Source organism: Podarcis muralis, chromosome 7, assembly GCF_964188315.1.
Source record: "Podarcis muralis chromosome 7, rPodMur119.hap1.1, whole genome shotgun sequence".
NCBI lineage: Eukaryota > Metazoa > Chordata > Lepidosauria > Squamata > Lacertidae > Podarcis > Podarcis muralis.
The window spans coordinates 4,702,161-4,720,454 of record NC_135661.1 but is presented as its reverse complement, the minus strand read 5'-3'; the positions used below and the strand labels follow the sequence as shown (position 1 = coordinate 4,720,454).

Below are 18,294 nucleotides of genomic sequence, written 5' to 3'. Positions count from 1 at the left end.
CAATGGGTATTAATGACATTTGGTGTCTAGTGGCTGATTATAATGCAGCATTCCCTGTTGATTGTCTCATCACTGCTGGTTTGTTTGTTTTTTGCATACCTTCTTGGTCTAATTTAATTATCACTATCCATACTGTTCGCATTTCATTCCCACAGCAACCAACTTGATGTGGAAAATGTTTCTTGATGGGAGAAAGTTTCAAAAGCTTTGCTGCAAGAATGTAACATAAGAAAAGTCTGCTGAATCAGTAGTTCACACAACCAGATGTCCTTATTTGAAACCAAGCAAAACCTGAGTACAACACTATCCCTTAATGTGAAATTTAGATGTTTTGCCCCAGTGTGCATCAATTTATACTTGCTTACTTTGAATTGCATCTGCCTAATTCGGGAGAGATCCTTTTGGAGCTTTTTGTTTTTACCACCCTGATTGTTTATTGGAGCTTATTTTGATTATTGTTGGGATAAGTTGCAGAGGCCGGAACCTTATGGTTTGAGTACTTCATACTCCTTCCTCTCAGCTTGTCATCTCTAGGCTGCAATGCCCTTTCTCCAATGTCATCTCCACGAAATGTAGCAAGTATGTTATCAGCATACTCATCCACCGTCACTAGCCTTGGATCTGATGAGGTTAGATCAGGAATGGAAAAAGACTCCTCAATGTCCATTTCCTTCTGTCTCTTTCTCCTCTGGGGTGGGTAGAAGACACCAAAAAGAGCAAAGGTAGGAAAAGATAGAAGAGAAGGAAGAAAAAATCATGAAAGAATGAAAGAAGTAAAAAGGACTTCCAATTCTCCGTCTGTCAGTTGCATATGGGGCATTGTGTCCATGGATGGGTCACTACTCTGCACTCACCTCCTGCTAATCAGGAGTTACATCCAAATTAGTGACATACAGCAACAAAGGTGCTTGGTGGGCTTCCTAATTTAGTTCAGAAGCGTGTTTCATCTATCATAACTTGGGACAGCCTCACTATTAATGACTGCAGAAGTGCAAATACATCATATTAATGCAACAGCAACATAGCCATCCTATGCTTCCGAGGAAGACCAACACTTCAGCAAAGTGGTCTGGTAAGACACCTTTTGCTGGATACGGTATATCTTTATTCAGAAGTTAACCCTGCAGAACTCTGCACTCCCTAGGCATGGCTGCCGGGAATAGGGAGTTTCTGTGCTTTCCAGAGTGTCCAAAGCACTTCCCTTGCACTCCTTCACTTGTATACTATCCCACCTTAAAATTGTTGCCTTTTTATTGAAGCAAACCACCTCAAGTGAGTTTCCCCCTCCATAGTGGCAGCCTGTAAAGATTTTGAATAATAAGTTGAGGTGCTGCTCTTCCGTTTTTAGGAAGCTTTGCAAATATTTCCTTTTATAATTGAGAATTTGTTATAGAGTTGTTTTTGACAAGAGCTGGACACAGGAGGTTGTAGCTTAGTTTGTTTGGTTTAATGAATTAGTTTGAATGAATTATTTACCCTTTTTAGTTTTATTTTTCCTTTTTAGTTTTATTTTTGTTGGTGTGATAAGTTGCCATGATGTATATATGGAAAGTTGGCATATAAACAATTTAACTGTATAAATAATAATGGGGGGGGGGATATTCCCACCCTGTGCATGTCAGGCAGAGGCTGAGAGTTTTATGTCACCTCTTATGTGAGGTGAAATTCAGGGTCTCCCAATTCCCAGCTCTGCTCCTTATCTGGCAGGGTGATATAGTGGGCAGAGCATCACACTAAAACCTGGGAGACCAGAGTTCAAATCCCCACCTAGCCATTAGGGCTGTTCATAAAAAACTTTTTTTGAAAATGTCTGCTCCAAAGGTCTTACCTTACTGCAATAGGGATTATATAGCTATATCTAAAATTTCATGCATATCAGTTAATATCTTGACCCTCCTCCACTGAATTGAAATTTCAGCCTTCATGACATAGGAAAACGGCCATGACATAGGAAAACAGCTATTTTCATCACTTTATGACCAATTCAGCTTTATTTTGCAGGAATTGCATTTTTTAAAAGAATAAAAGATGCAGAATACAAATTGATACACCAGTACTTTTTTTTTTTAAAAAAAAAACCTTTTAATGATGATAGTATTGACGTTTAAACCCAAATGTGATTCATACGATCCTACAACATTATTATTTCTACATTTAAGCAACTGGATACGTGAATATTGAATACCAACTTTTATTATCACATAACTTAATACTAATAATGACATGTAAAGTTACATTTACATTACTTCAAGAACAAATTTAAAAATAAAGCTGTGAATGTGAACTATTTTTGGACAAAATCCTTCGATTCCTGTTTCAGGTATTTGGCGCAATTCTCCATTGATGTCTTTATAGTTGCATCACATCACTTCATAGCAACTACATTCTGGCTTGCTTTTGTCACCTCCTTGACAGCTCTCTCCACCATTTATGTGTGACACTTAAATTTAGGTCTTAATTAATAAGTCTTAAAAAATAAGTCTGAATTATTTGCAGGACAAATACTTCCTCTATTGTTTCAACTTTATCTTCACCACAGTCACCAGTATCAACAATATCAACATTATCAGCAGCAACAATTTGAAAGTGAGATTCTCGTTGTTGTCATTCCTGTGCAGCCCTGGTTCCCTCTGCTTTCTTACTTAACTCTTTCTGCTGTTGTTTCCTGGTAGCCTTTATCCACGGTACTACTTATGGTCATCTTCCGAACGGATCGCTGATCTTTGAGAAATTCACTCTCTACCTTTGGCACATTCTCATTGTCAACAACTTCGAACAAACAGGAAATTCCTTTCAGAAACACATATTTCTTATTTTTGAAGAAGTCTGAAAGATCATAGGGATTTGGACACTTTGGATTCTTATACCTTCTGGCAGCTGGTATTCTGATTATGCTTTGACGCTTTTCATACACTTTCAGAACACGGGCCTTAATTGTGTCTTTTCGGACTGTTGGTATGGATGCACGTTTGTAAACACTTTCAACTTTCGACACAACAATCTCTGCAATAATAGAATTGTCTGGTTCCTTTTTTGCAGAGTTTTCAATCATCCATTTTTGTTTCTCATGCAAGAAGCACTTAGCAATATCCAATTCTGTTGGAAGTACGCTCACAGGCAAATCGGCCGGCTGACCAAACGCCAGTTGATCTGTAGATATTCTTGTGGCTATTGATGGTGAAGCTGCCATTATCTAATAGTCTATTGCTCTCATTCCTTAAATGTCTTTCACTTAATACAGACTGTCCTCAGACTCTTCAATCAAAATATTAGAGTTGCACACCTGTGAACAAGACAGAATATTAATATTTTGAGATATAATAAGAGAAAAACATATATTGAAAATAGCTGGGATAAAGGAAATCATATTCAGCATCTTGTTCTTAAAAAAATGCAATTCCTACAAAATAAAGCTGAATTGGTCATAAAGTGATGAAAATAGCTGCTTACTTGGCCGTTTTCCTATGTCATGAAGGCTGAAATTTCAATTCAATGGAAGGTCAATATATTAACTGATATGCATGAAATTATAGATATAGCTATATAATTCCTATTGTAGCAAGACCTTTGCAGCAGACATATTTTTTTTAAAAAAAGTTTTTTTTATGAGCCACCCTACTAGCCATGAACCTCATTGTAACTGGGCCACTCGCTCTCTGCCTAACCTACCTCACAGGGTTGTTGTGAGAATAAATGGGGAGAAGCACACGTGCCCCCCTATTATTATTCCTGTAAATAAACCGACCAGATACTTTTCCAGCTCACAGGATGCCCCACCAAGCGTATGTGTATGTATAGAAGGGCAGGATAGATAGCAAGGATGCAATGCGTTGCGCATTTTCGTGGGAGTAAGTCTCTCTCACTTGACGCTACACCTGAGTAAAGCCGAGCCGGGCTGCGGCGAGGCGCTGGGCGCAAAGAGAGCCGTTTCCTCAGAAGGACCTTGGTGGGGCTTCCTTCCACGGAAGAAGGCGCGGCAGGGGGAGCTGCTGCTGCTGCTACGTTTCTACTCTGCCCTTCATCCAACCGAGGACCGCAGGGCGGCCTACAAGAGAGACCTTGGCGAGGGGCTCTGCCAGGCGCCCGCGCCGTCTCCCGCCTGCGTCAGGGGAACCTTTTCGCCTTGTTTGTGCAGTTTGGCGGGGGGGGGGGAGTGGAAGCGCCTCCCCCTGATGTCTTCCGTTTTCAGACGAAATAGAAGGCGCGATTGTCTAATGGCGGGACTTAATGAGGTCCGCAGGCTAGAGACCCACCGAGCGCTCGCCTCGAATATGAGGGAAAGAACACCCCTCCCCCGCGCAGGCCGCCACCTCCATTTTTCTCTCTCCGCGCAAACAAACAAGCAGGGGAGGGGGAGACAATATGGGCGGGAAACTCTCCTTCTTCCCGATTGGTTCAAAGTGCTGTTACTCAGTTGATACCGCCTCCTGTACGACCGCTTTTGTCGTTTACTGGTCAAAAGGGTAGTCACTCCACACTCTTCTCTCCTACGCGGAGCGACGCCTTGTCCCGCCTCCTTCGCTCTCTACGTGCCGTGTGCAAAGGAAGAGGGGGGGTGGGGGGTTGATGATTGTAAAAAAAAAAACAGCCGTTAAACGGACCGCGGGGCGGAGCTTACGCGAGGAAGTAAGAAGCAGTAATTGGATTGGTCAAGGCGGGAGGTTCAAACTAGCATGGCTTGCCCTGATTGGTTCGCGGTGGCCGCGGCAGGCCAGGCTCCCTCCTCGCGCTCAGGCGGGTTATTGTCTGTCGACTTTCTGAGGCGGCTCTAGCTCGGAATCGGGACCGGTCCTCACAGGGCAGCGACGGAACCATGGTGAGCGGGGAGAAAGACTAAGGGCAGGGGGGCAGGGGGAAGCGAGCCTCGCGGAGAAATAGCTCCGGACCCCCAGGCAGGAAGACCTCGCGGGGTCCCGACTTATTTCCAGCGCCAAGGGAAGGGTGTCGGGGGCGGGGAAGGACCCGCGCAAGTTGCGCGCCCGGCTCCTCTGAGGCTCAGCAAACCTCCGCGTGTCATGGGGCAGGGACGCGTGAGCTGGAACCCCGTTGGCAAGGGCTGGTGGGGAAGCGAGGGATGACGCTGCCGCCTGCCTTTATTTTACGAGGCGCCTTGGAAGCCCCGCCTCCGTCGGGGCCTCTTCCCGCTTCGGAGTGTACCTCGTTTTCTGGGGGTGGTGTTTCGTGTTTTTAAAGGGAGGTGTGAACGCGCGCGATGCGAGTCTCAGGCGGATACTCTTGGTGGCGGCGGGGTCCGAGAGCCGCGCGCAGCAACTTCCAGAGTCGGGGATGTGCGCGCTTGGGGGCAGCCCGGGGTCTGCCTTGTGTCACGTGTGAATCCTGGCTCTGGGAGGAATCTTGTGGAGCATGGGCCGTCTTCACAAACCGACCCAGACGCGCCCGAGGGCCCTGGCCGTGGGTCACACTGACAGGCCGAAGGGCCTCGTCGCTTCTCCAGGCAATTGGAGGTGGTAGGGGGCAGCTGCCAAGCGGTGCCAGCAGGCCGGCTCGTCACCACCTCCTCGCCTCTCTAGGCGCATCTGGGAAGAGATTTCCTAGCAACGTAATGCTGTAGTATAAACGTCAGGCGCTCCGGATTTATTTCCCGACGCGGGCTTCAGCTTGAGTCTGACGGGTCCCGCCAGAAGCGGCCCTCGATGTGACAGCCTGGCGCTTCGGGAAGTGGCCTTTCTGCTCCTCCCCCCTCGCCAAGTCAACGGGGTTGTAGGCGAATGACGTCTGGAGATGTGCTGCCTTCCAGTGCAGCGTGAGCCTATGCGTGTTTACTTAAAAGCAAATCCTACTGATTGCAGGGGACATAACGCCCATCTTAACCATGTTTAGGGCGCTAAGTCCAGTTGGTCTCAGTGGGACTTCATTTCTATAAAGGCTGCAAATGGGCAGTTGACACTTCCCGCAGGCTAAAGATTAATTTTAAGTTTCACTGCTGATGTGGTTGCAGTGCTACTTTAAGGTTTTAGTTTTCCAAGCAGTAATTTTTAAAAGTATTTTACTTAATGGTGAGGTTAATAGGCAAGGAGTTATCACTTCTTGCTTTGGCTGCAAGTGACTTGATCTGTTCTCTTTGTATTCAAAGTTAATGTAAACTGTTAAAGGATACAAGATAATTTATATATTCTTGTAGTTGAATGCCCAGTAGAAAAACATTTTAATCACGGTTATTTGCATAATAAACCTAAGGTAGAGAATGTCCCAGTAAGATGGCACTGAAGTTTGCCTGTCTGGTTTAAAAGCTATGCATGTAGAGCTTAAAAGTTTTTCTGGCAGATCTGGCAATTATTATTCAGTCTGCTCAGTTCTTCTATATCAGTTGGAAATAACAATATATTTCAATCTTACTTTACAAGTCTGCAGTAATCAAGTTTGATATAGCATTCTAAATCCCAAAGAAATTGCTTGCAGTTTGTTAACTTACTATCTGCATGCAGTTAGCATTGTGTCCTTAGAGGAATCTCAGGTACGATTCTAACTGTTGACTGTTTTTGTCCCATAATATAAATATAATCTTAAGCATAGCTCATAGGGAGCATTGAACTTGGGGCAGTTTGGACTAAACAGGCCTAGTACTGACAGTCTGATCTAAGATCTTATCTTTCTACTTCATCATAAGCTTACCATAGAATACAGGGCTCATCTTTTTTGGTGCAGCTGATGTGACTGGGTAAATGGTTAATTCAACTGCTGAATATAATGTGACAGGGCTGATAATTGGCAAAATTACCAATTTTGGTTTTATAACCCATTGAGCCTGACTTTTATTGCATAATTGGCTTTCATTTTTCTTTAAAAAGCTATAAACTAATAGTAAAGTCAGTCTTTCAGCAAGCTGTAAGATATATTTAAAACATTTTGTACTCTGCCTTTTGATTAAACATGTTTAATACAGCTTAAAAATAAATTAAACAGTTCAATACACACACTATAAAAATAGTAAAACATTGAGAAGTGAAACCAACACCAGGATTTTAAAAACTAGCAACTTAATAAGGTTTAATCTGGTGATAATTTAGTTCCAGGTAAGCCTGTTAATAATAATAATAATAATAATTTATTATTTATATCCCGCCCATCTGGCTGAGTTTCCCCAGCCACTCTGGGCGGCTCCCAATCAGTGTTAAAAACAGTACAGCGTTACATATTAAAAACTTCCCTGAACAGGGCTGCCTTAAGATGTTAAGATATCCCTTAACTTACACATCCCCTAACACATAGCTTTGCTTGTACAAGATGCATTTTGACTCAACAGAAAATTCAAATTTAGTTTTGAGAAGTCTTGGGAAATATGGATATAAAATATACAGCTTATTTTTTAAAAAAATAATGTATGGAGACAAGGGAGCAGCAAGACATTAACTGCAGTTAAAATGCCCAAACAGTTGGCAAGGTTCTCAATATATGCAGGTGTTTATATGCAACACCTACCCATATCTGAGGGTTGCAAACAAGCGATTGTCAGGAATGAGGAGCCTGCGTCTGTCGGCTCCCATCAGTCTCAGTCAATATGACCAAGGATCAGGGAGATGGGAATTGGAGTCCAACAACATCTGGAGGGCAACAAGTTCTTAATGCCCTGGTTTATGCAATATGTGAGCATCTCAGTGCTGTGTCAACAGCTTTTGAATAGCTATTTGCCTCAGGTTGTGAATATGCCCCATTGAAACAAGTGGTTGTTTTGGTGTAGGGTTGTTCGACCTGACACGGAGGTAATCTGAAATGATTATTGAATGAAATAGTCTTAAATCACATGTTCATAAGTTTCAGTAGCATTTAAGTGAACACAGTCTAGTTACGGCCATGTAGTTAAAAGGTACTGTATTTACATGAATCTAATGTGCCATCGAATCAATTTTCAAAACCTTGAAACCAGAAAAGTATTTGCTGGTGAATGTAAATGTGCCATCAAATCTTATGCACGCCCTAAATTTTGGAACTTATTTTAGTAAAAAAGTGTGCATAAATACGATAAAATATCTCTGGTATTATCATTTGGCATCTGTACCACTTTTCCTTCTTCGATAAAGTAGATAAAAATAATTTCTTTTGCTAAAAATATATATGTGTGTTCAGTTAGATTATCTATTGGAGTCTCTTAATTGGCTTATCAGTACGTAACTTGAGTGCTAGGGTCCCAAAACCAAGTCCACACCCATCATTGCTCCTGCTGTGGTACCAGCACAGATGAGCTGCCAAAGGTGGAGAAAATATATGGTTCTCATCCATTTCTTCCTTACAGAGCTTGTGATAGCCCTGTAAAGCCTGTTGGTGGTCAGTGACACCCTTCATTAGCTAATATTGAGGGGAAACCCTATTTACAGTGCGGCAGCTAAAGCATATTTGTAGGATCAGGTTGACTGTTATACCTTGTGGTTTTGAAGTACATCACTGGCAGTGTATTTGACATAGACTCTGATTCATTGTATGTAAAGCTTCACTTGGTCCTGTCACAGCTTTTCTCCTTTGATTACTATCTGGGTCTGGCATGAACATTATTAAGTTAACTTTTGTGTAGGCCATATCTTCTCTTGTTGGCACTAGAGTTTTACATTATAAAATGTCCAGATTATTAACATTCCTTAAAATATAGGGTCAAAACCAAGTAGTCTAAATTATTCACTTTCCTTACCTTATTTAATTCAATGTATAAGTTGCCAAATATTTTCTAGGTGACTGAAGTTCATGAATGCAACTCTACACCCTCTTGGCACTTGTGTGGTCCTCAGAAACGTAATAAAAACCTGGATATTTTATAGTGTAATCCTATGTACAGTGGTACTTCAGGTTACAGACCCGCTAACCCAGAAATATTACCTCAGGTTAAGAACTTTGCTTCAGAATGAGAACAGAAATCGTGTGGCGGCAGCAGGAGGCCCCATTAGCTAAAGTGCTTCAGGTTAAGAACAGTTTCAGGTTAAGAACGGATCTCCGGAACGAATTAAGTACTTAATCCGAGGTACCACTGTATTTTTATTCAGAAGTAAGTCTTTAAGTGTTCAGTAGACCTTTTACCTGGGCAAGTGCTTAGGAATGTAGCTATTGGTTCAGCTATTGGGAGACCGCTGCCTCAGGAGAGTGAGGAAAATTCTTAGGGATACCCTGGCCAGCACTTCTTTAATCTCCTACCTTCAGGCAGGAGATACAGAAGTATAGTCAGCCGCACCAACAGGTTAAAGAACAGTTTTTATCCGTGGGCTGTTGGGCTGCTGAATGGAAAAAAATAGTGGTGTAATTGACTTCTGACAAGCACACAGAGCGCAAACAAGATTGAATGTATGTGGGGGGGGGGCTCGTTTAATTTCAGTGCACACAGGTGGTGTAGGGACAATAAAGGTTTATTATTATTATTATTATTATTATTATTATTATTATTATTATAGCTTGTGAAAAGAGAGTTTCTAGCTTTCAAGATTCCCAGAAGCTCTTTGTGCAAACTTAATTTGATTTGAGTATTATAGCACACAACTAAAGTCAACTTGTTTGTGAGCAATATTTTTAATCCTGAAAAGTGTGTATAATCTAAAACATTTAGTTTCAGGATTTGAAACATCCTAGAAAATATGTGAAAAAATACACAAATCAGTGTAGTTTGCATTAAAAAAATTCTGATGTCCCAAAGAGACATCTAGTTGAGCATGTTTATTTCACTTGCATTTGGTGAACAAAATAAAAAACTTTGAAACTGCCAGACTTACCTAATAGAATTTGTAGTTGTCAACTACATTTTGTTACTATTCTAATAAATTTATAAAACATAACACTTTCTAGAAAATTTTCCGTCCCACACCACTGAGATGTATTAAAATGAAAAACTCCATATCGGCCTGTTCACACCTGTGTTTGCAAACCACTTAACAGCTTTACATGTTCCTTCTTATGCATGAGACGATTTGAATGTGCTTCTCTGTGAACTAGGCTTCATGTAGATACAGCCAATAGCTGTCATTCTAATTACAGTAGCACTTCTGGGACTACCTTAATAATGCTGGCCACTGCAAGTTGTATCCATGCATCATCTGTTCACATGAACACGTCTTCATATGATCTTGCATGTAGAAAATAGCTGCTGGTTCATTTTTATTAATATCAGGCATGTATGACATTTTAAATTTGAAAACCACCTCTTACCATTTTGTAAAGGATGGTATATAACCCCCCCCCCCCCAAAAAAAAATTTAAATAAACTAGGATTGTAGCCCTAATTAGATTTAGTTAAAAATGTACGGTATTTAAAAGTATGCTTAGAATTGTGGCCCAATAGCTTGTATACTCTACATATTGGCATATTTAAAAGCAATTTAGAGTCTTTTGGTTCTTTTAAATTTCCTTCTTGCACTTGTTTTAACAGAGAATGACCTGAAGAACAAAATTGTATTCTAAATATTCCATCAAGACTGTATGTTTTGAATTTATAGGAGACATATAAATACATTTTTTACCTCAACAACCATGTATTATCAATATTGGTGATAAGATAGGATTTTAAAAGCTCTTCTCCTTTCAGCTGACATGTTCAGCAGTAGATCTAGTTCATGTTTTTATTTCTTTTTTAGGCTGGAGGCAAGGCTGGCAAGGACAGTGGAAAGGCTAAGGCAAAGGCAGTGTCTCGCTCACAAAGAGCTGGACTTCAGGTAAGTTCATTTATTGTAATAACTATTGCAAATGCCCAAAGATCTACCAAAGCTAATATGAGGTTTTTCTATGGAAAAGGGGGCGAATATATTCCGGCAGCCTCCCAGGTCTTTGCTGCAAAAATATTAACACAGCTGACATATGGCTCTCAGATCTGCAGCTTCTTAAACCTTGCTCCCTTAGAGTAATTCCAAACTAAGTTCCATCGCTATCCCTTCTTGTGCGTCTAACATAGCTGTCCGCCTGAAGGTCCGGCAAATCCCTTTTAGTGCTCGGATATGGATTCTGAAGATCCATTATTGGTTAAAACCTATCTTTTTCCCTGTTGGGTTGGCACCCTTAACCCTGCTGGATTTCTACCAATCCAAATGGAAAGCTACACTACATGAAAAGCTAAGAGGCTTGGGGTTTTCCCCCACAGGCCCTGATAGCTGTAGGTTATGAGAAAGCTAGAGCAATAATCCGCCAACGGATTTGGGATGTGGAACTGCAATGCCACGTGAGCAAGATGAATAAACACCCAGTAATAAAAGATAATGGGAGAGGATTTCCCCCAGCAAATTATTTGTCAAAATTACAAATACCTAAATAGAGACGGTCATTTACCGTCACTAGATTCAACATGCTGCCATCTGCCTTATTGCAGGGCAGATTCAAGGGTAAACCATACGCTGGACGAGTCTGCCCCTGCGGCTTGATGGAGGTAGAAACTGTCTCTCATGCCTTGTTACGCTGCCATTTTTATGGGGGTATACGCTCAGTATTTATTACCTCTGCTATGCAAAAATCTCCAAATGAATTTGAACTTCAGTGTCTAAAATCCCTGGTAGAGGACAAGGATCCTGAGATCATGTTAAAGGTAGCCAAATTCTGTGTGATTGCCATAAAACTTAGGGAACAAGCTATGCTATCATAATGATTAAGGCCTTAAATGATAATTTTAGGTTATATGTTAGTGACTAAGTTTTAATTTATATATATTTTTAACTGTATTGTCCCTGTTATACCTAATTGCAAATTCAAATGTATCCCTATCATGTTTTATGACTTCCTTGATATTGTATGTGGGCTGGAACTGGTCTGTGACTGAAATAATAAATTTGTCATTCGAAATAACTATGCTAATACTGTACTAGCAATCTTCAACTAGTCCAGACCCAAGACCCACCTTAGACTCCCAACCAGGAACATGGGACCCACTTTTACAATTTTGTGTTTTTGTGATCCTTGGATGAAAGGCAGTATTATTATTATTATTATTATTATTATTATTATTATTATTATTATTATTATTTGTTTCATTCTTGATACTTAATAGTGCTAGCGTCTCACCACATACCATGCACCAATCTGCTTCATTTCTCTTTCTGCTTATGCCTTCTTCCACATTTACTTCTCAGAATTTTTTATACTTTCCTTTTCTCACCTTCTGTATCATTTCACCTCCTATTTCTTCCCTCTCCATCTCATCTCACCTTACCTTGCTTTCTTCCACCTTGTATCATCTTTAATTCAGTTCTGCATGATTCTTGCTCCCTCCTAATATCAACTTGCCTGAAATAAAAATGGATAGGATTTCTGGGAAAGCTTTACCATACTTAGAACCTAATATAGGTGGCAGCTGTTATCTGTTGCCCCTTGGTTGTATGATGAAGTTTGAGGAACCTCCCTAGATTCTCCCACACTGAAGAAACATACAGTTTTAGTTGTAAAGAAAAACAAAAAGGGTTCCTGAGAGTTGGCAAAAGTTTTGTCATTTTATAAGTCTCTTAAAAATTCAATTAAATAAAACTAATTTTCATTCCAAATCAACCCTGAAATATTAAAGTTGTAGTCCTGTGCATGCTATTTGAGGGTAAGTTCCTTTAAATTAAGTGGGCTTTACTTCTCAGTAGACATGCATATGATTTGTACATTACTTTAATTAAAATTAACTTGGTTCCTCCTTCCCTGGGGAGCTGAGTCTCCCCTCCTGTTACTGCATTTTTTTCTGTCACCTTCCACGATTGCCTTTCTTTCCCTCTCTCACAACCACCTGTCTCTCTGCTCTCTCCTTGTGCACATTTCCCTGAAATCAGAAATCAGGGTCGTAAGGCAGTTCCATTTATTATAAGAGGAGGAAACACAAATCAGACCACCTGCACATTAAGCATTTTCTAGCAGGAGTTACATGATGCCCCCTTACAGTCCATTGACTTTCAGCCTGGAACTTGACACTAGTTCTCTAGTTTTTGACCTATTCAGATTTTTAGGGGCATGCTGTCTAAGCTTTAGCCTAAAAGACTGTTTCTGGTATTTTTAACACCAGGTAGATGTGTCGTAGAATTGAACACGCTTTGAGTAGCTAAAGAGATATTGTGTTTTCCCCTAATCCTTACTGTAAAGTGCTCTGACTACAACCTTTAGCTATATTCAGTGTAAACTATCTTTCCTAAGTCAAATGAGCTCTTTACTTCCCTTTTGCTGAGATCCAAAAACTGATAAGGATAGGTCTGGTACATCTTGGATATCTAGCATCCTGAAGTTTTGTATTGACCACACCTGGGTTTTAGTGTGGTGTTTTGCAATACTGTATTATTCAGAGAGAAATCTTTTGACAAGCTCAGTTTTGGCAAATGGTTCATTGAATGCATTTAAGTATAAGAGTAACAGATACAAGATAATTATCTTAGTAGCCTTCCAGGTAATATTCCTGCCATGGACATCTGTAGAGTAGAAAGCATTAGACACCTGAGTTTTGGCAGACACAGCATTTAATAATAGCTAGTGATACTGCCATCCATGAGAATCTCTCATCAGAGCTGCTATTTCAGTTCAAAATGTCTTATTGCTCCTGACTAATATGTGGAAATCTTGTTCACTTACCTATAAATCTTGTTAGGAGCAAGACCTAACCCACCAATATCTCATTTTGAGGCCATGGGAACCAATTGAGTCTAGCTTTGTAAAATGCTAAGTGAGCTCTTGGGGGCTGTCATCTTTTTGGTCATGTTTTGCCTGTTTGTTTAAATCATGTTTTCCCTTCTCCAGCTTGTTTGCCATTTTGACTCTTTTTATAATCCTAAGTTTTTTACTTGTTTGAGGCTTTCCATGTGCTTCCTCTGGCTTTGGCAAATAAGCAACCTTCCCTGTGAGGAAGTTACCATTTTTTCCTGCCTCTTCGACCAGAAGAGGCAACTCTTCTGTCTTGTCTCTCTCTTCTGCCCCCAACTTCCAACTCCTGGCAAAAATCTGTTTTTTTGTTGAGTCATGTGTTTATTTAAGGAGAAGTTAAGCTTCTTGTATTAAGGAAAATAATAGTGTGTCTGATTGGTCAGCTGCAGGGACTTCGTTGTCCTTAGCCTTTGCCAGTTATTTGAATGCTTGCCCAATGAACATTTTTAGAATTTTATTAAATTAAGAATATAATACCATATACACTGTGGAAGCTGTTACACTGCCTTAAGAATAAGACACACAGCATACTTTCTAGTGCTGAAAATTTGTTTTTACATTTATGAATGACCTCATGGAGCTCATTACTGGTTTGCAAGCATTCTCAAGAAGCCTGGTGCCAGGTAGTTTGGCCTGTGAAACCTAGCTTGAACTGCAACGCAGACCACATCACTCCCTCCCATTTCCAGTTTAAGATAATGCAGTGCAAGAACTGTGTGTGACTTGGCATTTGATGACCAGTCTGTTAAAAAACAAAACTGCAACTCAAATCCTGACTCTAGTTCTATTAGATGAGGTGCCTGTATTAAATGCACCCTCTCTCTCTCTCTCTGGAAATAGTTCACTGAACCAGATGTCAGAATTAATTACCTTTGGAAGAGCAGTGTTGGCTTTGACCATGTATGCTGAACAGGTCCTTCTGCTTTCAGTTCCCAGTGGGTCGTATCCATAGACACTTGAAGACTCGCACCACAAGCCATGGACGAGTTGGTGCTACTGCTGCTGTGTACAGTGCTGCAATTCTCGAATACCTCACTGCTGAGGTAGGTTCTGAAAATTGATCTTGTTAGACTATGATCTGAATGTAATCAAAGACCCAGATAATAGATTGGTCTGTGGAGCCTGGCAGGAACCTCCAGAGTAGCATAACCTAGCTGCTCCTGCTCTCTTTAAAAACCTGTGTTTTAGCTGCCCAGATCAAATAATTCTGCAAGAGCTTTAATGGTTAACATACTCTATTGATTATGTTTTCTCTCTGGCTTAGTTTTTTGCATGGTTGAGTTTGGGGTGAGTATGTGTTTCTGCTAAATCCAGGAAAAAAGAATTGCTTTCTTGCCCTACACTTTTAATTTAGTTGTTTACTTTCCATCTAACATATTCCTGAGATGGGGTGGGGCGGGGAATATGACACACATTAGAACACTGTGAGGAATAGGTGTGTGTGTGTGTGTGTGTGTGTGTGTGTGTGAGAGAGAGAGAGAGAGAGAGAGAGAGAGAGAGAGAGAGAGAGAGAGAGAATGATTGAGAGTGATAATAAAATGAACTTGTGTGTTTTAGGTAAAGGCAGAATCTGAGCCAGAGGTTATTTGCAGTTCTGAACACTTGATACATTTGTATCCTGAATATGAAAGCAAAACATTTTATGGGAAAAGCTCACTACCTATGGGGGAAAACATGCAGCAAGGGGTGGGGAACCCTTTTCAGCTCAAGAGCAACCTTCTGTGCCAGTGGTGGGTGGGGGCCAGACAAAAGTGTGCTGTGCAAATAATGTAAATTTTACATGCTGAGACACCCTTCTTCATTTAGACAAAAAAGAAGCATTATCAGAATTCAAGGACATATTCCAGTCAGGCAAAAGCACTTGAGGTATGACACCAGGCCTATGAGGGGTGTGGCCCAGGAAGCATTGCAAGGGCCAGATCTCTATCTGGAACTGATGTCCCCCACCCCAACTTAAACTGACTTATTTGTTTAGAATACTGGTCCTACTTTATAGGCCCCAAAGGCTCTTGAAGCGGGTACTGAATTATGTGGAGTCATAAGCATAGAATTGTAGGGTTGGGAGGGACCATGAGGGTCATCTAGTCCAACCCCTTGCAGTGAAGGAATCTTTTGCCCAATGTGGCTCAAGATTATTCAGGCAGCACTGCTGCCCTCATCCTGGACCTTCCCTGATCAAGAAGAGAAATAGTTCCCACCAAAGTCATCTGAGGCAAGGGAGTAGGGCTGAGCCTGCTGGGTCATCTTCAAGGAATAGTAGTAGATGGTCATTTTTTTAAAAAGAAAAAGAAAATTTAGTTTTAGGTACCTGGGCTTTTGCCTTGAATCTACTAAATGTATGAAAAAAAGTAGTCTGTTGCAGTTTGTAACTTAGTTTTGAGCATTTTCAGTATTTCACTGTTCAGTATTTTCCTAGGAGGCTGGCATACAAAGCTCTGTTTCTTCCAACAGGTTTTGGAATTGGCAGGTAATGCCTCCAAGGATCTCAAGGTAAAACGTATCACTCCTCGTCATTTGCAGCTTGCTATTCGTGGTGATGAGGAATTGGATTCCCTTATTAAAGCTACCATTGCTGGTGGAGGTATGTAGTATTAGAGCTTCTGGAAAGCTTGGATATGAAAAGTATATTTGGAGACAGGGTGGCTGAACTTAAATGTATCCCTTTAAGTACTCTGCAGGATATTATAGGTAAGCAGTTTGCCAAGTGATAAGTAGAATCGTGATATGCTTCTTACCTGGATTTCTCATTATGCCAGGGTGTTTGGAAAACTGCTTATTTTGCTTGGCAGAATGTTACACAGTTGATTTACGTTGTAGTTGCATGTACTGCCATGGCAAGTTCTTACCACTGTATGAACCAAATGGGTACTTATCAGTATAGTTTTTAGTTCACTGACTTAGTAGTAGCTTTGATAGTGATGGGTTCTTGTATTTCATCCTGACTACTGTACTAGGCGAATCTGGTATAGAGTAGGTCTCCTGTAAACTGTTGGTTTTTTTGTTGTTGTTTTTTTTTTGGTGAGCATTCTAAGTACTCCTCCCCAATCATTTATAACTCTTTAATTGAGGCTCCAAACCAGGCCAGGGAATACAGTTCTGCTTCTCAGTATGTCCCAGTAAATCTTCACATCCATCTTGGTAACATGAGGGAACCTAACCTGAAGAACACAATCCAGATTATTCCCTCCTTCTCCCCACCCCCCACCCCAGAGTATAGTAATTCTGTATGGCACCATTTAGTTGTTTTTGTAACAAGAAAATTAGGCCTTGAGTCAACATTTGATCTAATACAGCTACATAGCTGCATCCCAGTTCTCCTCTTAGTGTGTTCAAGTGGATTTTTATTGAAGGGTTTGGTAAGCACAGTTCTAACAGAGTTAGCAAAATATGTTATTTGAGAATGTATTGATATGAGTGCTGAACTATTGTGTATTCTTCAGTTCTAATCCATTATTCTCTTTACAGGTGTAATTCCTCACATCCACAAGTCTCTGATTGGAAAGAAGGGGCAGCAGAAAACTGCATAGAGAGGAGTTTTAAACAGCCCTCTTCCTCCCTGTCATTGTACTGTAACTGGGACAGAAGAAATATGGGGATATGTGGAATTTTTTTAAAAAAATAGTTAAATGGAAGAGCATAGACAATTGACTGTAGACTTAAAACATTTGTATGTTCTTTAGATTCAAAGTTTGACACAAAAGTACCTTGTTACGTGGCAGCAATTTGTGTGTTGATTGGCTAGGTTTCTCCCATGTGTTTTATACAAAAATGGAACTGATAAAACCATTTTTTACAAAACTTGTTCTTGTGTATCATTCTGGGGTAAAAGGGTCATTGCAGCAAAAAGATCAGTGCCCTAATATCCTATTAGAGATTTTAAAATAAAATAAAATCTTTCCAAATTATAGACTTCAATGGTGGCCGTGTTCATAGTTAACTTCTGTGTTCTCTAGCTGATTAATTGTTGTTGATCTAATACAGCTACCACAATTATCTAAGTCCGGCATGTAATTTAAACTTAGTAGAATATACAGAGTTTAATGCAACTGAGGCTGCTAAAGCTCTCCCCCCGGCCCCAGGATAGAAGTACTGTCTGAACATGTGAACGGTGTGATAATGGGAAAGGTGTGGGGATGTGTATAGTTGGAAGAAGCCAAAAGGCATCTTTTCTGCCCTCAGCTGGTGAACTGCCCATGGGTTAGTTGCCTTGCGCTGAATTATGCTGTGTCCTTGAGCTAGCACAATCACTTTTGCCTCAGTGTCAATGCCTTCTTGTGCTATAATGTACAAAATTTTCTGTATCGCGGTGCTAAACCAGCAGCGCTGCCATGCTTTTATTAGCAACCTTGTCAGTGTGTGATTTGAGCCCTTTGTGTAGTAGTTCTTGGGCTGGCTGTGCATAAGAGTAAGGTTGGAGAACTAATAAACTACTGTAATGTTTTTAGCTCTTGTTAGGACTGCTTCATACAGTACAATTTCAGGCAATATGGTGACAAATAATAATAACTGGAAGGTCTTCAATCCTATTCTCGTGTATTTGCTTGAGTGCCTTCCAGGTTCTTGGCATGCCTGAATCAGTTCTCAATCTGTATCCTGGGATTATTGTTTCAGATTGGGACAAACATTCACTCTCACTCTGACATATATATATGTTGTAACCTTTAAGCTAGGGCATTGTAGGAAATGAATGAGGCTCAATTATTCTCAGTTATATAG

At 40.7% G+C, this 18,294-nt stretch overlaps 1 protein-coding gene across 2 annotated transcripts; it reads left to right on the top strand.

The window, feature by feature from the left end:
• The first annotated feature begins 4,669 nt into the window (after positions 1–4,669).
• LOC114602852 (histone H2A.V) lies at positions 4,670–17,376 on the top strand. 2 transcript variants are annotated; one of them, XM_077931077.1, is made up of 6 exons: positions 4,670–4,816; positions 10,566–10,643; positions 14,508–14,621; positions 15,385–15,444; positions 16,030–16,159; positions 17,044–17,376. In XM_077931077.1, exons 1-6 carry the CDS (start codon positions 4,814–4,816, stop codon positions 17,103–17,105), a joined length of 447 nt encoding a protein of 148 aa, XP_077787203.1. In that variant the 5' UTR covers positions 4,670–4,813; the 3' UTR covers positions 17,106–17,376. The 2 variants fall into 2 exon arrangements, with proteins under 2 accessions (XP_077787203.1, XP_028597395.1); XM_028741562.2 differs by lacking the exon at positions 15,385–15,444 and having other exon boundaries at positions 4,676–4,816.
• The last annotated feature ends 918 nt before the right edge of the window (positions 17,377–18,294 follow it).

Coding starts and splice junctions, on each gene's coding strand:
- LOC114602852 (XM_077931077.1), top strand. Junction 14,622..15,384: donor TCGAATACCTCACTGCTGAG/GTAGGTTCTGAA, acceptor TTCTTCATTTAG/ACAAAAAAGAAGCATTATCA. Junction 16,160..17,043: donor AGCTACCATTGCTGGTGGAG/GTATGTAGTATT, acceptor TTCTCTTTACAG/GTGTAATTCCTCACATCCAC.